Here is an 18,662-nt window from a genome sequence, read left to right on the forward strand (position 1 = left end):
ACCAACAACCCATATTGTAGGACAAGTATATATTTAATATACAGTGGGATGAGCAAATCATGGTCTATGATAATAAAAATTTAATCTTTTGGATTATTGGTGTAGCATCAACTTTGGTGTTATTTCTTATTGAGATACATGAAATGGTGTATTTGAAGTGTACTCCAAGCTTATTTGACCTGCATACATCATGATCGAAAATATTGTTTGTCCTTAGGGCATAGTTGGACGACCCAAATGCTAAGTTCTTGGAAGTTCATTGAGTCCCAGGACATATGCACTGATCCTTGAGAGGACTGACTATATGTGTATGGAACTGTCAAACAGTCCACTATATTCTAGGCACTTGATCATCTTTTAAAGTTATTATGATGATGTGAATGTATATCCATCTGTAGGAATTGGCTGTTTCTTGGACACACTTAATATGTGTGAAGCTGGCTGGAAGGTTCCCAACAGGACATGAAGAGCTCAGAGCAGATGCAAATCTAAGGATGTTCAAAGGATTCCTCTGCCTTCTTCTCTACCGCAAATCTTCTGATCACTTAGTGATGTTGGTTAGAGCTTATGGATTCAGAAATGATGGTGAACATTATGTCTGTCCTTGCAGTAGGTTAACCTTCAAAATAGCCAGTGAAGTAAGATAGTTGGGGATGTAAGGTAAGTGAAGTAAGATGGTTTGAGATGGGGAGTCAATAATAGTTCACTTTGCACCTCCTCCCACGGGCTGTGGAGTAAGACAATAATTAGGGCGTCCTCATTCCGGCAACTTTTGGCAGCCAAGGTGCAGCAAGGCAGAACAAAATCTGCTGCTGACATACTACATTTTGAGAGTCTCATGAGCTGTTCCTCTGACTTCCTGACTTCTTTGGAATGTTAAAATATGGGCCTGGACAAGGTTATTTATCAGATCATTGCTAAATAGCCGAGGCTTATTCTGTGAACTTTAGATTTAAAGACTAATGGCAAAAGAGGTCTAGGATAATATGATAGGATATGGTCTCAAGTGGAATCTCCAAAAGTCTGATAGGCTTCAGGCCAGCTGTCTTATGAGATGAGGTACCGTAGTTAAGCAGTTGATGTTGCTCTTACTTTTGTATTTAGAGTTAGGCAAATACTCTTAGGCACTTCTCAATAATGATTTCTTTAAAAACACATCCTTATGCCATGTCAGGAAAGGACAAGTCAGGAGGAGTTGGGATCAAGAGTTAGTACAACAACGAAAACAGTAGTCAAGTCAAGTCAAGCTTATTTATCTTTCAATTAGTACTAATTCAACATTTGACAACAGTCAGTGAGCCAGGAGGTTCATTCCACTAATTAGGTGCTGGAACAGGGACAACCCCATCTGGTTTTAAATTGGCTGTTTGCTTTGGTTACATCCTTAATTTAGCCTTTAGTTACTCATGAGTATTAGGGCAAATAAGATTGAGCTGTGGACAGTAATGAACAGACCCTTATTAGGCACACAACTTCACTCTGCTGATTCAGACCAAATAAAGACTGCTGTGACAATAATGCGATTTCCTTTGTTTCCTCAGGTGATAATAACTATTATGGGAGGAAGCATCACCTACCTGATGTGACTCCAAAGCTGGTGAAGTTGGCTCCGGAGACACCAGTGCAGCGAGTAAAGCCACGTCGTGTGCAACGTGCCATGTCCCAGGACCATGTTCTCTCACCCGTTGTCTCACGCCGCGACTATGTTGCACCCGCGTACGCATTTACGGAGGATCTGCTCTCGGCTGATCGCTTGCAATCCCGGGATCCTTTGCTCTCACCGGACAAGCTGTTGTCTCTCCGACGAGCCGATTTCCGTGAGAAGTCGATGGCTCGTGCTCTCTCCCACACAGACATGTTCGTGCCTCCCACGCCCACCATCGATCGACACCACAGGATGGCGAAGGCACACTCACACTCTCAGCAGAGCGATGCCAGCGACGACGGGTACAGGGGGAATGATGGGCTGCTAAGTGTCAGTGGCAACAAGAGGCAGGCCTTTGCCTCTAGACGGACACACACAGTTGACCACTTGCAGTATATACCCGGACATCACCATCATCAGTACCGCACGGCCAGCAAGAATGAAGTGACAGTGTGAGCACAGAGACAGGGTCAGAGTGAGCAAGACAGAAGGAATCGACTTTATCACATGGCAATATTGCAAACCAAACAGAAATGAGAGTTAAAGAGGGGGAGGTAGAGAAACACATAGGAGGAAGAAGAAGGGGAAATAGGAAAACATCAGTTTTATACTGCCAGCAAAACAGAAGTGCCAGTCTAAGCCCCTGTAAAAAAATAACTAAAAGGAGGAGGTATGGAGACATATGGATCTTTAAGATTATGGAGCAATTTTCCTGCAGTTCAGAGTGAAAGAAAGAGATAGACTGGGCAGGAGGTCACTGAAGACACGTTGCAGTAATATATACTGTGTGTGGTAAGTGTGTTATTAGTCACGATAACTGAGGTGTCCCAATTTTCGATTTTCTTCTTCTTTCTGCTTTTGACCTTGACTTGTCCCAGATTTCATCTCAAAGCTTCAGCCTCGACATCTTCTGGGTCATTTGAAAAAAAAAACAGAAAAAAAACAGAGAGAATCCACTTCCCTCCTCATGCCTCTGGTCAGTGTAAGGGCTCGCACATTAACACACAAAACACATCCCACTAAATGGGCTGCAGTCCAACAAAATGACTTGTGGGGGCTGGGGAAGCAGGATGGAAAAAAAGACCTGTTTTAACTTTCTACAGATATATAAAGAGACTTATGGTTTGTAATTCTAGCTCTGAGTTTAGCTTTAGAAATTATTCATAGATACTGTATAAACAACAATGAAGAGGTTATGGGTGTTTCATGCAAACGAAATTACACTGCGCCATTTCGTCTGAAGTGGAGTAAGGGTTAAAAAAGCACAATTGATACAGTTAACAGTTAAAAAATGTTTTTTCACATTTTTTTTTGTTTGTTTTTTTGGTATACCTACCAGCTCCTGTCTGCCTCTTAGAGGCAATATGTGCCAGTTTTCTAGCATACACGGTTGTAAATAAGCTGTGATTGCTGTAGTTCAGAGAGTAAAGTTAGCTCCGATTTTTTTTTCAAACCTCAGTGATCTCATTTTCACCATCCAGCCGTACCGTAAATGTGAATGTGTGTGATTGTCAGGGTGAGTGCAGCATGTATGTGATATTTTTTTTAAATACGTACTGATTGTGAACATGTAGTTCAGTCGGACTTGGCTACATGTTTCCAACATCAATTGACTTTTTTTGCTAGACAAATTGTCCTGCAGTCATGAAACTACAAACATATAGCATAAAACCGGGATTGTTTTGACAGTTAGATAATAACCTCATAACATGATGTCTGTTAAGCTTTCATTTATTCATTTCTATGATTGTTTTTTATTTATTTTTTTATTTTACCATTATATCTTCCTCTAATTGTATTAATACTGATGTCTCAACTTAAAACAAGTCAAAACTAAACAATACCTCTCATGTTTTTGGTTTTGTCGATCCACAGTTCTGGATTTCATATTAACTGAAAGGTGGAAAGTGTGTCGCAAACATTCCCACCTGTGACATCATTACTGTTAAGATCCACCCATGCATTTAGTTTCTAATCTGTTAAGATCTCAAATAACATGAGCTAATTTGTTTGGTGTACGTACCAAAAGTGGGTGTGTTTACATAGCGAATCCGGTCCCGATTTTAAGAAACAAAGTGGAAAAGATGTGTACATCAATTTTGCCTTGAGGAAATACAATATGAACATTGAATAAAAAAAGTGTTGGTTTATGAAGTGTCCATGAATGAAAAGCTTTCTATTTCCTATAGACATCAGAGACATATATCTGTTGTAATTTAAAGAAATTGTTTGATCTTTGGGCTTAATTTTTTGGTGCCAAATACAAACGAAATTGCTCATAAATTGTTCATGAGAATCCCGTTATTTGGGGAAATTGTTTGCTTCCTGGATTCTTTTTCTCCCAAATTTATGTACATTTCCATATGAGGAAACTCATATATTCACTTATGTGAATTTCCACTGATTCTAGGCTTCAAATTTAGGCATTTTGTTAATAAAAAAAAAATTCTATCTACTTATTTATGTCAATTTCCCACAAACTGAACATTTGGTGAAATTCTGTCATTTCATTAAGATAAAAAAAACAACAACAACAAAGATGAACCCGTAAATGAAGATAAGTAAGTCTAGTCTTTCAAGGTGGACAAATGTAAGGGCACCATGTAAATGGAGGACAATTAGCATCTCTGGTAGCTAAGCAGCTGCAGGGGTCAAGCTCCATTACAGGAGGATGACGCACATGCCGTGCTCATGGGGACGCCCCTTTACCATGTAGTCATCATTTAGTTGTTTCTTTTTAAGCTTTGCACTATTCGTGAAGTTTTTGTTGGGGTCATTAAATTTGAATCAGTTTTGCTGTGAAAGTCATTTATAAAGAAAAAAAAATAGGTGTGTGTTAGCAGTCTGTGTTAGTTAAGTATTGATTTGTTTATTTGGTTTGATGAATAAATGAAGCCAATTTTGACTAAGCCTTGACCATCCATGGTATGATGCTGTCTTTAGGCAACATGACAAAACTCAGCTTGCCATTGGAGGTGTCTATTTTACATGGAAACATATGCCCAAATACCAACCGAAGGCAGTCACAAGACCTAGTGGTGGCCATGTTTCTTCTATTTACAACACCTGTGCACATGTGCTCCAGCTCCATATGGTTCTGAGTGGTTTGAGTGACTTTAACCAGTCTTCCTATGGTTTTCTGATCAAGAAACCAATTTGACCAACATGTATTGGTAAGTAAAGAAGTCTGTTGCTCCACTTCAGTCGACATAAAATATATGTGTGCACGAACATAACAAAAAAGCCCATGATTTAATTATTAAAGTCTATTCAATGGTATATGTTTTGAGTTCATTTGAATAAACCTTCACAACAATAGTTGCTGCTTTATTGATTGTGTTAAATCACACATGCGTCGTGTTGCTGATGTAACTTTCTGTTTGCATATATTCATTTAGACCAGTAAACCAGACAAGTTTTTCCATTTACTGTATTTAAAAGTGTTTAGACATAAAAATATGAAGTTTATGTGATGTCACTGTATCTGATCAACAGGAAACACCAGGTTTTTAAGAAACGTAAATAAGCAAAGAGGACAATGAAAAGAGTATCCAGGTATAGAGATCGAACAAGGTGTCAGAGCCTAGGGGGAAATGAGGCAGTAATCTAATGTGATGATAATCTTAATTAGATGTGATGTATACAAAAATCTAAAAAAAAATTAAAAAAAAACAGCAACAACAAAAGAACAGTTAAACAACATTTAACTTATTGCTCTATGTGGTGTACTCCAGCATTGTTACTATTGACTTTATTTGGGAAAATAGTCACACACACACACACACACACACACACACACACACACACACACACACTATACACAGTACTGCTTGCACAACCCGATATCAAGCATGACTAATAACTTAGAGCACTTTTGCTTGATTTTACAACATTATAAGATAACTTGGCCTTGATCATACATTTTTAAATTTTTTTACTTTTTTGCAAATTGCTTGTGGCTGTTGAAGAATGCTCATTAATTACCTGCTATTAATTGTAGAACACCAGGAATCAAAATTATTTTATTGAGTATTAAATGATTATAAATATTAGACCAGGCACAAAGCTCCTAAAACTAATTTTGTCAAAAATATAAAAAGCAATGTGTCCAGATGTGACACATGACTCTCTGACAATGTAAAATATTTTTTGATTAAATGTGAAGGTAGTTCTTTAGTTTTAAAGCAAGGTGGTAAATGAATGTTCTGTGAAATCTGGACGTTTCTGATCTTTCTGTTCATTTCTGCAACAACCCCATCCTCATCATCATCATCATCATCACCTTCATCCTCAGTCCTACACGAAGGTCACTGCTGTTTCTGTTAAGGATCAATAAAACCAATCAATAAAAGGACCATGGGTCTGAGTTTCTCTCCCTTCTGCTCACAAGATTTTTCTTTTATTCTCCAATGTAAGTAAACATCAGTGTTTTGCTTCCGCACAGAGATAGTTACATGTGAGGATCGACTTTATTACAACAGAGCAACGAATCCAAAACATGAGTCTAAATCAAAGTCAAATAGTGAGTTTTAGAAGATGAAAGTAATAATAATAATAATAATAATAATAATAATAAAGATCACGACTAGGTAACAAACACAAAAAAGGAAGGCTTGGCTTTGTCATAAACTTTGAGATCTTGTAAGGAATATGTGTGAGTCCATGTTTGTGGAATCAGTAACCCATTGAGTGTAAATGTGAGTTACTATGTCAGTCAGGTTGTAAGACTGTGGTGCATTCTGGATGTGCATTCTAAGACTACTGAATACTGGCTTCACATGACACCCCTATCCCACTATCAGGATAGTCCCATTATCACTTTCTATTTTGCATATTTATATGTTATTGCTATAGCAAAATAGGTATATATATATATATATATATATATATATATATATATATATATATATATATATATATATATATATATATATATATATATACACTTCCATACTACCTTAAAAAATAGAATCAGTAACCCATTAAGTGTAATTACTTACTACTTGAAACAGGACTTGTTGGTCTTTAGTTGTTCCTTGACACAAGACTTGTTAGTTTTGCCATTCCCCTTGGCTCAAGGCATGCTGCTCGTGAACTGGAACTTACTAGAGATCTGAGACTAGAGGTGAATAATGATTTTTGTCCCACCTCTGGTTTGAAGATGTCAGCTAAAGCCTATAGAAACGTTGGAGCAATCGAAAAATTCATGTTGTAACTCCCAGTTTTTCGGATTATCATGAAATATAACTAAATAAATTTAACATTACACACTGATTTACATTCTTTCCTATTTACTGCTTGTCTTTCATGGAATTAAATGTTCTTACGACAAACCTGATTCCAAAAAAGTTGGGACACTTTACAAATTGTGAATAAAAAAAAACAGAATGCAATAAAGTGGAAGTTTCAAATTTCAATATTTTATTCAGAATAGAATAAAGACAACATATCCAATGTTAAAAGTGAATCATTTTAAAATGTCTTGCCAAATATTGGCTCATTTTAGATTTTATAAAAGTTTTTTTTTTTTTCCAACACATTCCAAAAAAGTTGGGGCAGGTAGCAATAAGAGGCCCGGAAAGGTTAAATGTACATATAAGAATCAGCCGAAGGAGCAATTTCCAACTTATTAGGTGACAGAAAAGAAGTCTCAGAAGAAGTCTCTTAGAAGTCAAGATGGGCAGAGGATCACCAAATTTCCCCAATGCTGCAGTTTCTCAGTGAAAAATTGCAAAGAGTTTGAAGTTATCATCATCCACAGTGTATAATATCATGCAAGATTCAGAGAATCTGGAACAATCCCTGTGCGTAAGGGTCAAGGCCGGAAGACCATACTGGATGCCTGTGTAATCTTCAGGCCCTTAGACGGCACTGCATCACATACAGGAATGCTACTGTAATGGAAATCACAACATGGATTCAGGAATACTTTTAGAAAATCATGTTGGTGAACACAATCCACTGTGCCATTCATCATTTCCAGCAAAAACTCCATAGGTCAAAAAAGAAGCCATATCTAAACATGATCCAGAAGCCAAGGCTCATTTAAAATGGACTGTGGCAAAGTGGAAAACTGTTCTGTGGTCAGACGAATCAAAATTTAAAGTTCTTTTTGGAAAACTGGGACGCCATGTCATCCGAACTAAAGAGGACAAGGACAACCCAAGTTGTTATCAGCGCTCAGTTCAGAAGCCTGCCTCTCTGATGGTATGGGGTTACATGAGTGCTTGTGACATGCGCAGCTTACACATCTGGAAAGGCACCATCACTGCTGAAAGGTATATCCAAGTTCTAGAACAATATATGCTCCAATTCAGATGTCGTCTCTTTTAGGGAAGACCTTGCATTTTCCAACATGACAATGCCAGACCACATATTGCATCAATTACAACATCATGGCGGCGTAGGAGAAGGAACCTGGTACTGAAATGGCCAGCCTTCAGTCCAGATCTTTGTGTTGATGCCATGATGCCATTTATGTTGTATTCTGAATAAAATATTGAAATTTGAACTTCCACATCAATGCATTCTGTTTTTTATTCACAATTTGTACAGTGTCCCAACATTTTTTGGAATCGGGTTTGAAGTTTTTTTTTCTCTTTTATTGTATGACAAAATGTCTGACAACTCCAAAAGAGCTTTTAAAAACGAGGCACATTGTCATCCTTATAAATAAGCAGTAGGTTTAAAAATTGCCTTCAGTTCCCAGGAAATTCAGTGTTGCCTTTTACCGTCTCATGATTTCCCTGAGGTGTAAACATGAAGTTGCACACTTCCCACTAATTACAGAATAAAATAAAGAAACTAATAGATGATGTTGAGTCAGGTACAGGTTTAAAGAAATACACCAAGGGTTATGGTCATAAAAATAATAAACAAAATGTTCAAACAGCAACACCACGTCACCTCTGGGTGGGTATGACTTGATCCTAAAGAATGTGTGATGGAACAGGAACGGAACCAAACACACATCCAGATCTGCACCGATATGAGTTACACTTAAAGTGATGTAGCTGCTGGCTTCGAAACGGTGTTCCTTTCCATCCCTTTATCTCCCTCTCTATCTTAATGGCCGTCTGTCTCTCTTTTTCTGTCCGTGGCAGTGGGAGTTAGAAGAGGAGAACACTGGTTCCACTTCTCCACAAACAGGAACTCACTCAGACTGTAAATAGGGGCAGATCGAGCTTCTATTATCCCCAGCATCTATTTGCATTTAGATGGAAAAAGAGACACAGCAGGTCAGACTGTCTCCTTTATCTGTCTCACTCTCACTCTCATTCACCTAGGAATGCACAGGTGGGGGGGTGGGGCGGGGGGGGGGGGGGGCCGAGGTAGAGGGGGAGAAACGAAGGGACAAACAGAAACAATAAAGAGAGAGAAAGACAGAAGAGAAGAAAGTTGTATGACGCATGACGAGAGAAAGAGTGAGACAGTGGGAGAGAGAAAGGAAGATGAGAGACTGACACGGACAAACCAACAGAGACAGAAAGACATAGGCACTGACATGAACCTGCATCTCTCTCTCTCTCTCTCTCTCCCTCTCTCTCTCTCTCTCTCTCTCCCTCTCTCTCTTTATTTCATCACAGTGATAATGAGGCAACTCATTTGGAAGTCTACTCTTTTCTGTCATCTCTCCATCATCTCCTCTCTTCTATCTCTCCTACACACACTTTTCACCTGATAAAGCCTTTATTGAATTCTCTGTACCTTCATTTATTTGATCTCGACCTTCTGCTTGCCAACTTCATCATCGTGTGCAGTTAGCCATTAGCGTTTAGCAGCAGATAGACCCCTAAGGCTGTTTCTGACTATATATGCTGTGAGATAATGGCCCCTCTGTCACGTTAAATGTCCAGCGAGAAGCGATTTGGCCCTGGGCCACCGCTCCTGCATACTTTACATTTATGCTTTATTAGCAGTTTAGCCATGAGTACATTCTGCTATGTCTTTGTGTTCGGCGTGTTCAGTAAGTTACTTCTGACAGGAATATCTAGCAGTGCAAGCTCAGTTAATGAGGTTCAGCAGTCATGCTGAATAGTCCAGGCCATAATAATAGGAACACTGAATGAGACACTCTGATTTGCTGTGATGCGAGTGTAAAGATCCGACTTACTAAAATAAGACTTTTTTTTTTTTTTATGAATTCACACACACATCATGGCAAACTGGTTAGATTTACTTCGGCACTGTCACTGATGCTTTATATCCATTTTCAGCACCTGTACAGGATCAAGTTTAAAATTTATTGGTTTATCTCTTTCCATTGCAAAGCCCTGCTGACAGTATCAGAGATTCATTTCTCTGACCAATGCAAGTATCATCCATAGATCATAGACTATTCTGACTTGAGTATGAGCATGTACAAAAGTATGTGCACCCCTGACATCATGTACATATAATTATATATATATATATATATATATATATATTTTTTTTTTTTTTTTTTTTTTTTTTTTTGTATAGTGCTTTTACCAGTGATCATTGTTGAAAAACTTGTCCTTGTTAAACAACCTATTCCAGGTTTGCTTTTATGATGTGCACCACTCTTCTGTTTTGGGAAATCTTTCCACTAAATGTTGAAGTGCATCAATGGGGATTTGTGTTCATTCAGCCACGAGAGCATTAGTGAGCTCAGGCGCTGATTTTGGGTTGTCAAGGAGGGTCCAGTTCCGGTTCATCCCAAAGCTGATGGGGTTGAGTTTAGTCAGGGCTCTGTGCAGGACACTCGAGGTCATGTCTTTATGGACCTGGCTTTATGGATCATAGCGAAGCATCATCAGGCAGGATAAGGGTTTCAGCCTCTTAGTTCTTAGGGACACTGTAATGCTTCAGCATACAGATACATTCTAAACAATTGTGTGCTTACAGCTTTTGTGGTAACAGATTGGGGAAGAAACACATATGACTGTGATGTTCAGGGTGTACATACTTTATGTGGATTTGCTTTATTAAATCCTTTAATAAATGTCCTACTAATAAAGTTGCTAGACAAGTGACCCCACCCCGCAATTCTAATCTTATTTCTTAGTTTATATTATTTGTTATAATTCCATTTGAATTTGCACCTATGTGTGTGTGTGTGTGTGTGTGTGTGTGTGTGTGTGTGTGTGTGTGTGTTTATCCTAAACACTTGTGCATGCATGGTGTCTGCGATGTCAAAGTCAAAGTGTCTCCTCTTAAGCAAACAGAGCTTATTTCTTCTCCCGCTGGGCAAACAGGGAATGTTAAACACCTCCTGCCTGCAGAGTTTGTGGGTTGTGATTGTGTGATTACACACTGACAAGCAATCACAACACTCTTCTCCTCCTCCTTCTCCCTTTCTCTCAAAGCTCACACAAACACTTCAGTGCTCACACTGATGAGAGACGAAACATCGTCGTCAAACATGAACGAGACGAAATCAAACACAAACATGGAAAAAAAACACACAAACACACGTGATGCAGGTTTCAAATTCTTAAATTAAATTTTATTTATATAGCGCTTTTAAGAATGGTCATTGTCTCAAAGTGGTTTCACAAAAATGAAAAGAAAATTCAAAAAGAAAATTTATGGAAGTGTCTATGTGTGAGAAAAATGTGTCAAGATCATAATGAGAAGGCAACAGCCAAGGGTGAAGGCAACAGTGGCAAGGAAAAACTCCCTGAGATGGCACTAGGAAGAAACCTTTAGAGGAACCAGACCTCATCTGGGTGATAATGAATAAAAGAAATGATATAACATCATGTGTGTTAGCAGCTGAAAGTTCAAAATAATAAGATTTTACATGAATTAACATGAATTAACATGAAGTCCATTTCACTATAGGGAGTCAGTAGGTGCAGAGGGCAGATGGGGTCTGGATCACTGGGAGCACAGGAGCAGGATGTGTAGCTCCAACCATCATGAAGCAGAATCCAGCTGGAGCTGGTCCTTCTCTGGATGCCTCAGGATCCTCGCAGGGTTGGCCTTTGTCTACTGAAGCTGGTACAATCTCCAGATGCCTCGGGATGGGTAAAGAACAGGTGGAAAGAATTAGCATATTTGCCATTCAGGATAGGTGTACTGGAGTATGAAGTTATGGGATGAGTTAAGCGTATGCCAGATTAAAGAGATGCGTCTTGAGTCTACTTTTAAACTGGGAAACTGTGTCTGAGCCCAGAACACTGTCTGGAAGGCTATTCCAAAGCTTTGGAGCTAAATATAAAAATAAAAATAAGGGCCTTTTGTAGATTTTGATATTCTGGGAATTACCAGAAGTCCGGAGTTTTGTGATCTCAAGGAGCATGGTGGATTGTAGCGTATTAGAAGACTGGTTAGGTATGTGGGAGCTAAACCATTAAATGATAATATTGGGGTTATATGATCGTATTTTCTTGATCCAGTGAGAACCCTGGCAGGTGCATTTTAGACTAACTAAAGCTTGTTTATTGAGGATGCAGGACAACCACCTAGTAATGCATTACAATAGTCCAGTCTGGAGGTCATGCATCAAATATGGATATGATGTTCCTAAGCTTGGCAATATTTCTAAGGTGGAAAAGGGCTGTTTTCATGATATTGGAGATATGATTTTCAAAAGACAAGCTACTGTCTAATATTACGCCCAGGTCTTTTACTGTTGAGCTAGTAGTAACAGTACACTACAGTACACTGTCCTTCTAAACACAAGCTAAATTGTAAGAGCTGCTGTGTACTGGTTTTGGGCCAATAATTAATATCTCTGTCTTATCTGAATTCAGTAAAAGAAAGTTATCGGTCATCCAATCTTTTAGAGTATATCCTGGACACATTAATTTAGTCTAGACAACTTGGGTATCTTGTCTGGTTTTGTTGAAATGTATAATTGGGTATCATCAGCATAACAATGGAAACTAATCCCATGTCTTCTAATGATGTTACCCATGGAAAGCATGTATATTGAGAACAGCAGAGGTCCTATAACTGACCCTTGTAGGACCGCATATTTCACTGGCATTACACCAGACAGTTCTCCTTTTAGATATACAAAATGGTATCGATCAGACAGGTATGATCTAAACCATTTTAATGCCTGTCCCTGAATACCTATGTAATTTTGTAAGCGACCTATGAGAATATTATGATCTATAGTGCTGAATGCAGAGATCAAGATCAATATTGAGGATTTTTTGGGGGGATTATTGTGAAAGCACGAAATACCTCTAATTCCTCCCCTCTGAGAGAGCTCGGCCAATCAGCTCTCTCTAGACCTCCGGCTGCAAGAGGTAACAGCATCACCCGGGAACCGAACCAACCATCTTTGGATAATAGGGTGAGCACTTTACCACTGCGCCACAATCATTTGCCATTTTAACAAGTGCTTCTAATATTTCTTCTAACCTTCTAATATTTTTATATAAACGGAAGGTTTAAAATCGATCTGTAATATAGATTTAGATTTTTTAAGAAGAAGCTTAATAATTGCCAACTTGAAAGGTTTAGGGATGTGACCAAGATATAATGAAGAATTAATAATGTTTAGAAGCGGCTCTCCAACCGTAAGCATCACGTCTTTTAAAAAAATGGCTGGGAATCTTGCAAGCGTGTTGTTGATTTAGCCGAGGTGATAAGTTTATACAGCTCTTCCTGTCCTAAACCTGTAAAGCACTGAAAATCTAAATGTGAAGCTTTAGGCTGAACTGGATCATGAGATGCTATTAGAGGTTGAACCTCCATTATTTTCTTCCTGATACTATCGATTTTTTCATTAAAGAAGTCCATAAAGTCTTCACTTCTAAACTGTGATGGGATACTCTCTGCGGGCATCATAGGTTTTGTTAGGCGGGCTACTGTACTAAATAAGAACCTGGGATTGTTTTGGTTTCTTGCTATCAGTCAGCTCAGATGCTCGGTCCTAGCAGCTTTTAGAGCCTGTCTATAGTTGCATATACTGTACTATCTTTAGATGCAATTAAAAAAACTTCCAATTTCGTTTTTCTCCACTTTCGCTCAAGGTTAAGGGTTGCTCTCTTTAGGGCATAAGTTTGACTATTGTACCAAGGAGCAAGTGTTTTATATTTAACTTTTTTTAATCAGTGTCCAATGTACTAGTAAACATAGTGCTCATACTGTTAGTAACTTCATCTAGAAGAAATTTTGACAGATCCAGCAGATTACTTGTAAATCTGTCTTTAGTAATCGGATTCATATTTCTACCAAATCAATAACGTGGGGAGACACAGTTAATCTACAGGTAGAGTATATATCAGGAGGTAAAATCTCTATATTAGAGACATCTATTAGATGGGATATAATTAAATATAGTGTATGATTAAAGCGATAAGTTGCTCCATTTATATTTTGTTTAAATGCATTGTTAGCAACAGAGCATTCGCATGATGGATGCTAAATACAAATGAATTTTGGAGACAGTCGATGTGGCAAGGTTATTTAACATTTGTAACAATTTAATGTTTATTAACATTTGATGGCTTTGACTGCAAAATGAGATAATTCCATTTTTGCAGTTTTGCATCCAAATGAAGCAATAAACAGATAGATAATATTGTGTGCACGTTGCCTTCGAGGCACAAAAATAAAAAAAAATAAAAAATGCCAAGATGTTATGTTTATGATTTATCTGAGGGTTTAAAAATCCACCTTGCATGGATTTGTCATAATGGATAAAACAGTCTGCAGTTGTGTTTGGGGTCATTTAACTAATTTAATTCAATAAACTAATTTATATTAAAACAAACAGAAAGTGGCAAGAAATTAAATGAAAAAACAAAGGGGTTGAGTTTTGTTGCACAAAAATATGGTTGTAATTACAAAGATTTTTAAAGATCATAAGAAACATTAGAAATAATACAAAACATCAGTTTACAGTTTAACAGCCTCATCGTTTACCAGTTTCACTTCTGTAGTTGATGATGGTACTTTACTACAAAAGCCCATGACTGCTGGGGAAACTGCAACAGCAGTAACCGGGCCTAATATATATATATATTATATATATAAATATATATTTGCACAAAAACAGTTTAGTTACAAACAACTTAGTGTGTTTTAGAAAAAAAATATTTGGCAGTATGAAATTGTCATTTATCACTTTTTACCATGAATCATGTAAGGAAGGAGTCTCCAGTTTCAGTGCTCAGTAACAGTGGGAAAGCTGTAACTTTAGGTTTTCCCACATCTTCAGGACAGACAAATTTATATTGTGATCTTCCTCTGACATGAACAACTGAGATTTTAAAGAATAAAGAGCGACTCGAGAGTGTTTTAAAGCAGCTATAATTTACGTGACAACAGGAACTTGTACTATATTGGCGACACACCACACAAAGCGTTTTATTCTTTACTCAGCAAGTGTTAATAATCTACAGTTCTCGAAATAATGGATCTTTAAAAAAACAAACACATATGGACACATATTTCTATTTACACTTTAAACAACAAGGTAAAGGAAAACAGCTTCTGTACATTTTCTCTGAATGGGAAATCACCCTGATCCCTCTCTCTCTCTCTCTCTTTCTCTCATATATATATATGTGTGTGTGTGTGTGTGTGTGTGTGTGTGTGTGTGTGTGTGTGTGAAATGCTTTGGGTAAACAGATCAATTGCACAGCCCAGTCTTATTTCTGACAGATTTGTTTCCTCTCTGTTCTAATTGGACAAGGCAGCAGGGCTGTCTCTGTTTCTCATCACACACACTCTCTCTCTCTCTCTCTCTCTCTCTCTCTCTCTTACACACACACACACACACACCAACAGACACACACACACAAGCACACACACACACCTACACACACACACACACACACAAACACACGCACACACACATTCAGACATCCACACACACACACACACACACACACACACACACACACACACACACACACAGACACACACTTATACTTCAACCAGCACAGTGATAGAGAAATAAGAAATTCTAAAAAAAAAAAAAAAAAAAAGGTACCGTGTGTGTGTGTGTGTGTGTGTGTGTGTGTGTGTGTGTGTGTGTGTGTGTCTGGGGACATTGTCCTGCTTTACACACACTTGTTACTCATCTCTTAGCACTGCACTGACTGATATGAAAGGAAAAGAAAAGTACTCTGAAAAGAGTACACTAAACTAGATTTCCCATCAGCCCCTGCAGGTCACATGCTTGCTCGTTAAACACCTCCTGTACGTTGTGTACACCAGTGTTAAGTCTTGTGTTGTTGTCTATATCTTTATCTTAGTTCATGTTCCCCATCGTGCTTCATTCCTTTCTTTGTGTTTTCTTCATTGTATTATTATTAGGTTTTTTTTATAAGAGTAATCTACACATGCATCCGTCTCCTGTAATGTTTATGATTGTGGATTATTTTATTTGGTTTATTAATTGTTATTTATTTTTGAGATTTGAAAAAAAAATAAAACTACACCTATAGCACAATGAAATTCCCAATGCTAATAAGACATGATAATACCATGAATAATTATTCTGAAGTCTAAGTCACACTTTATTTGTTTCAATTAAATATTTTCTTATATTGATGATTACTGTGTGAGTTACAGCGTTCATCAATATAAGTAAAAGAAATATACTGTGTGAGTCGTTCCTCTTCTCCTCCAACTTCTCCACAGGAAGACTTTCAGTCCGTCTCTGAGAAATGATGAAGAAAGGGAGACAGCAAAAAGGAGAGAAAGATAGATGGATACAGAAAGAGAAGGAGCGTGAAAAGCAGAGAGAGAGAAAAGACAGAAAGAAAGAAAAAATAAGACAGAAGGAGGCAAAGAAAATACAGAAAGAAAAGGGGAGCATATACAGTATATTGTGTCAGGAAGAGAGAGCAACAATGAGAGAAAATGAGATGAAGAAGACAGAAAAAGAGAAAAACTGAGAGAGGAAGCAAAGAAAAAGACAGAAAGGAAAAGAGACCCAAGAAGGTGAAGCAGAAGGAGAGGAAATAAAAAGTAGAGCAAAGTAAAAAAATAGAAACAGAGAGGAGGAGAGAGAGTGAGAGGGAGAGAGAGAGAGAGAGCTGCACTGCCATCTAGTGTTACATCAGATGTGTTACATTAAACCTATCTATCTATCTATCAATCTATCTATCTATCTATCTATCTATCTATCTAAACATTTTTGTGTCAGAATAAAAAAGAACACACCTATAAATATAATTTAAAGAGGTTGGCTTCCATCACGACTGCCTTTACCACTCTTCTTTTTTTCCTTAATTTGGCTGACATGGCTGAACCCAGCAGTGCTGGACCACACCATTTAGCCAGAAGAGTCCTTCATGGTTTACCACATGGCTGGAACAGAGTCGAAGGTGGAGGGCAGGTGATGTGTGTCTGATGGTAAACAGTATCTCATGTTGGGTCCTTAGAGCCTGCGCTGGCTGACTACCACCGGTGTTCACAGAGATATTCAAACATAACATCAACCATCAATCAGAAATTTAACCTCATATTTAACCAGTGACACCATCACACACCTCCTACACAAAGCCTGGAGCCATTTGGACAACATCCACTCAACCTTTTAGAAACCTTTGTTTTCCAGTAGGGACCATGGAGGCCAATGGTGATTATATTTATTTCCAGTTTTCCCCCCATGGTAGAACCTTCGGTCACACTACACATAAACACACTACAGGCAATTTGGGAATGCCAGTTTACAAAATCTGCATCTCTTTGGACTGTGGGAGAAAACCAGAATACCTAGAGGAAACCCACCAAGCACAGGGAGAACATGCAAACTCCATACACACAGACGAGATGAGAATCAAGTCTAGACCCTGAAGGTGCAAGGCCACAGTGCTAACTAATAATGTAAAAAAAACTGTTTGTTATAATAATAATAATAATAATAATAATAATAATAATAATATGACCTTCTTCTAAACATCAGTAGTATTATCATCATTTCCAGTTCCCACAATTCACCTGTGCTCCCCTGCTCCTTCCCGAGCCATTAAGTTTCATTCCTTGTGTCTGTGTGGAAGCGATGTTAAATCATGTCATTAAGAGTCTATCTGCTCTCTGTCTGCTCTGTCTGTTCCTTGACAAACAAAGGGGAATGGAAAACAGATAAAGAAGAAGTGAAAGAAAGGACAGAAAGAAGAAAAGAGGTCATTGAGTTTCTACCTTCATTATGCTTTTAATGGCTCATTAGTGCTAATTAACCACAAATAGAGAGAAAGAGTGAGAGGAAGAGAGAGATAGAGGAGGTGTGATGCATAGAAATAGGAAGCTATGATAATTGGCAGTTTTTCACCAACAAAAAGATAAATATGTTTAATCACTCAAATAACATTCTTATTTTATTTTATATTAGCTGTGGCCGCGACTTTGTTCATGTGGAATGCCCCAAACTTTCCAAACAGCAATTTTATCCAAATCATAAAGCAAATTCTATACATCCGTCTGTTTGAATGTTGTATTTATTCATTCTTATAGAGAATGTAGAACAAAGGCACGAGATTGGGTTTTTAAGTAGATTTTAGTTTCACATTCATAAATGCGTTTTAAAAATTTACAGCATCTGTTGAATTTTGGAATGAGTTAAAATTTTTATGTGTTACTGTGAAGTGCGCGGGATGAAGGTGTGAGATCACGTTTATTAATTAGATTTTAATTGCACGCACATAAGCTTATATTAAAAATGTACAGCGCCATCTGTTGAATTTTGAGATGCACTCAAACACTTTTTTTTATAATTTCTTATTCTGTATCAGTTAACTGTTATCTCTTCTCTTTTGCTCTCTCTCCTGCTCTTTCTCTTTCCTCTCTCCTCCTCTCTCTCTGTCGAGCTACACATGTCGTTCCTGAGCTGCCAGTGATCCAGACTCCCTCTGCCCACCGGACCTGTCTGACCCATCCTGGTGCCCCGCTTCTGGCTGAAGATCTCGTCACATGGATGCCCCGTGTGTCTCTCTGGGATGCGTCTGGTGTCTGGGAATGATTCTCTCTACCTAGAAAATGGTTCTGGCCTTGACTGGTGTTGCCAACTGTTTCTTTGGGGACTTGACAGTTCGATAGTTCATGACTGGAACTTCTTACAAGTCTACCTGGGTCTTCAATA

At 38.1% G+C, this 18,662-nt stretch overlaps 1 protein-coding gene across 1 annotated transcript in view; it reads left to right on the top strand.

Annotated features, from left to right (window-relative positions):
• Positions 1-3,940, top strand: part of LOC128515859 (protein shisa-6-like) — a 65,041-nt gene extending 61,101 nt beyond the window's left edge. The window contains exon 9 of the mRNA XM_053490090.1: positions 1,542-3,940. Within this exon, the coding sequence (XP_053346065.1) occupies positions 1,542-2,101 (560 nt within the window). The 3' untranslated portion in view covers positions 2,102-3,940. The remainder of the gene's footprint in view (positions 1-1,541) is intronic.
• Positions 3,941-18,662: the final 14,722 nt, after the last annotated feature.

This window comes from Clarias gariepinus, chromosome 28, assembly GCF_024256425.1.
Source record: "Clarias gariepinus isolate MV-2021 ecotype Netherlands chromosome 28, CGAR_prim_01v2, whole genome shotgun sequence".
In the NCBI taxonomy this organism is placed as follows: Eukaryota; Metazoa; Chordata; class Actinopteri; order Siluriformes; family Clariidae; genus Clarias; species Clarias gariepinus.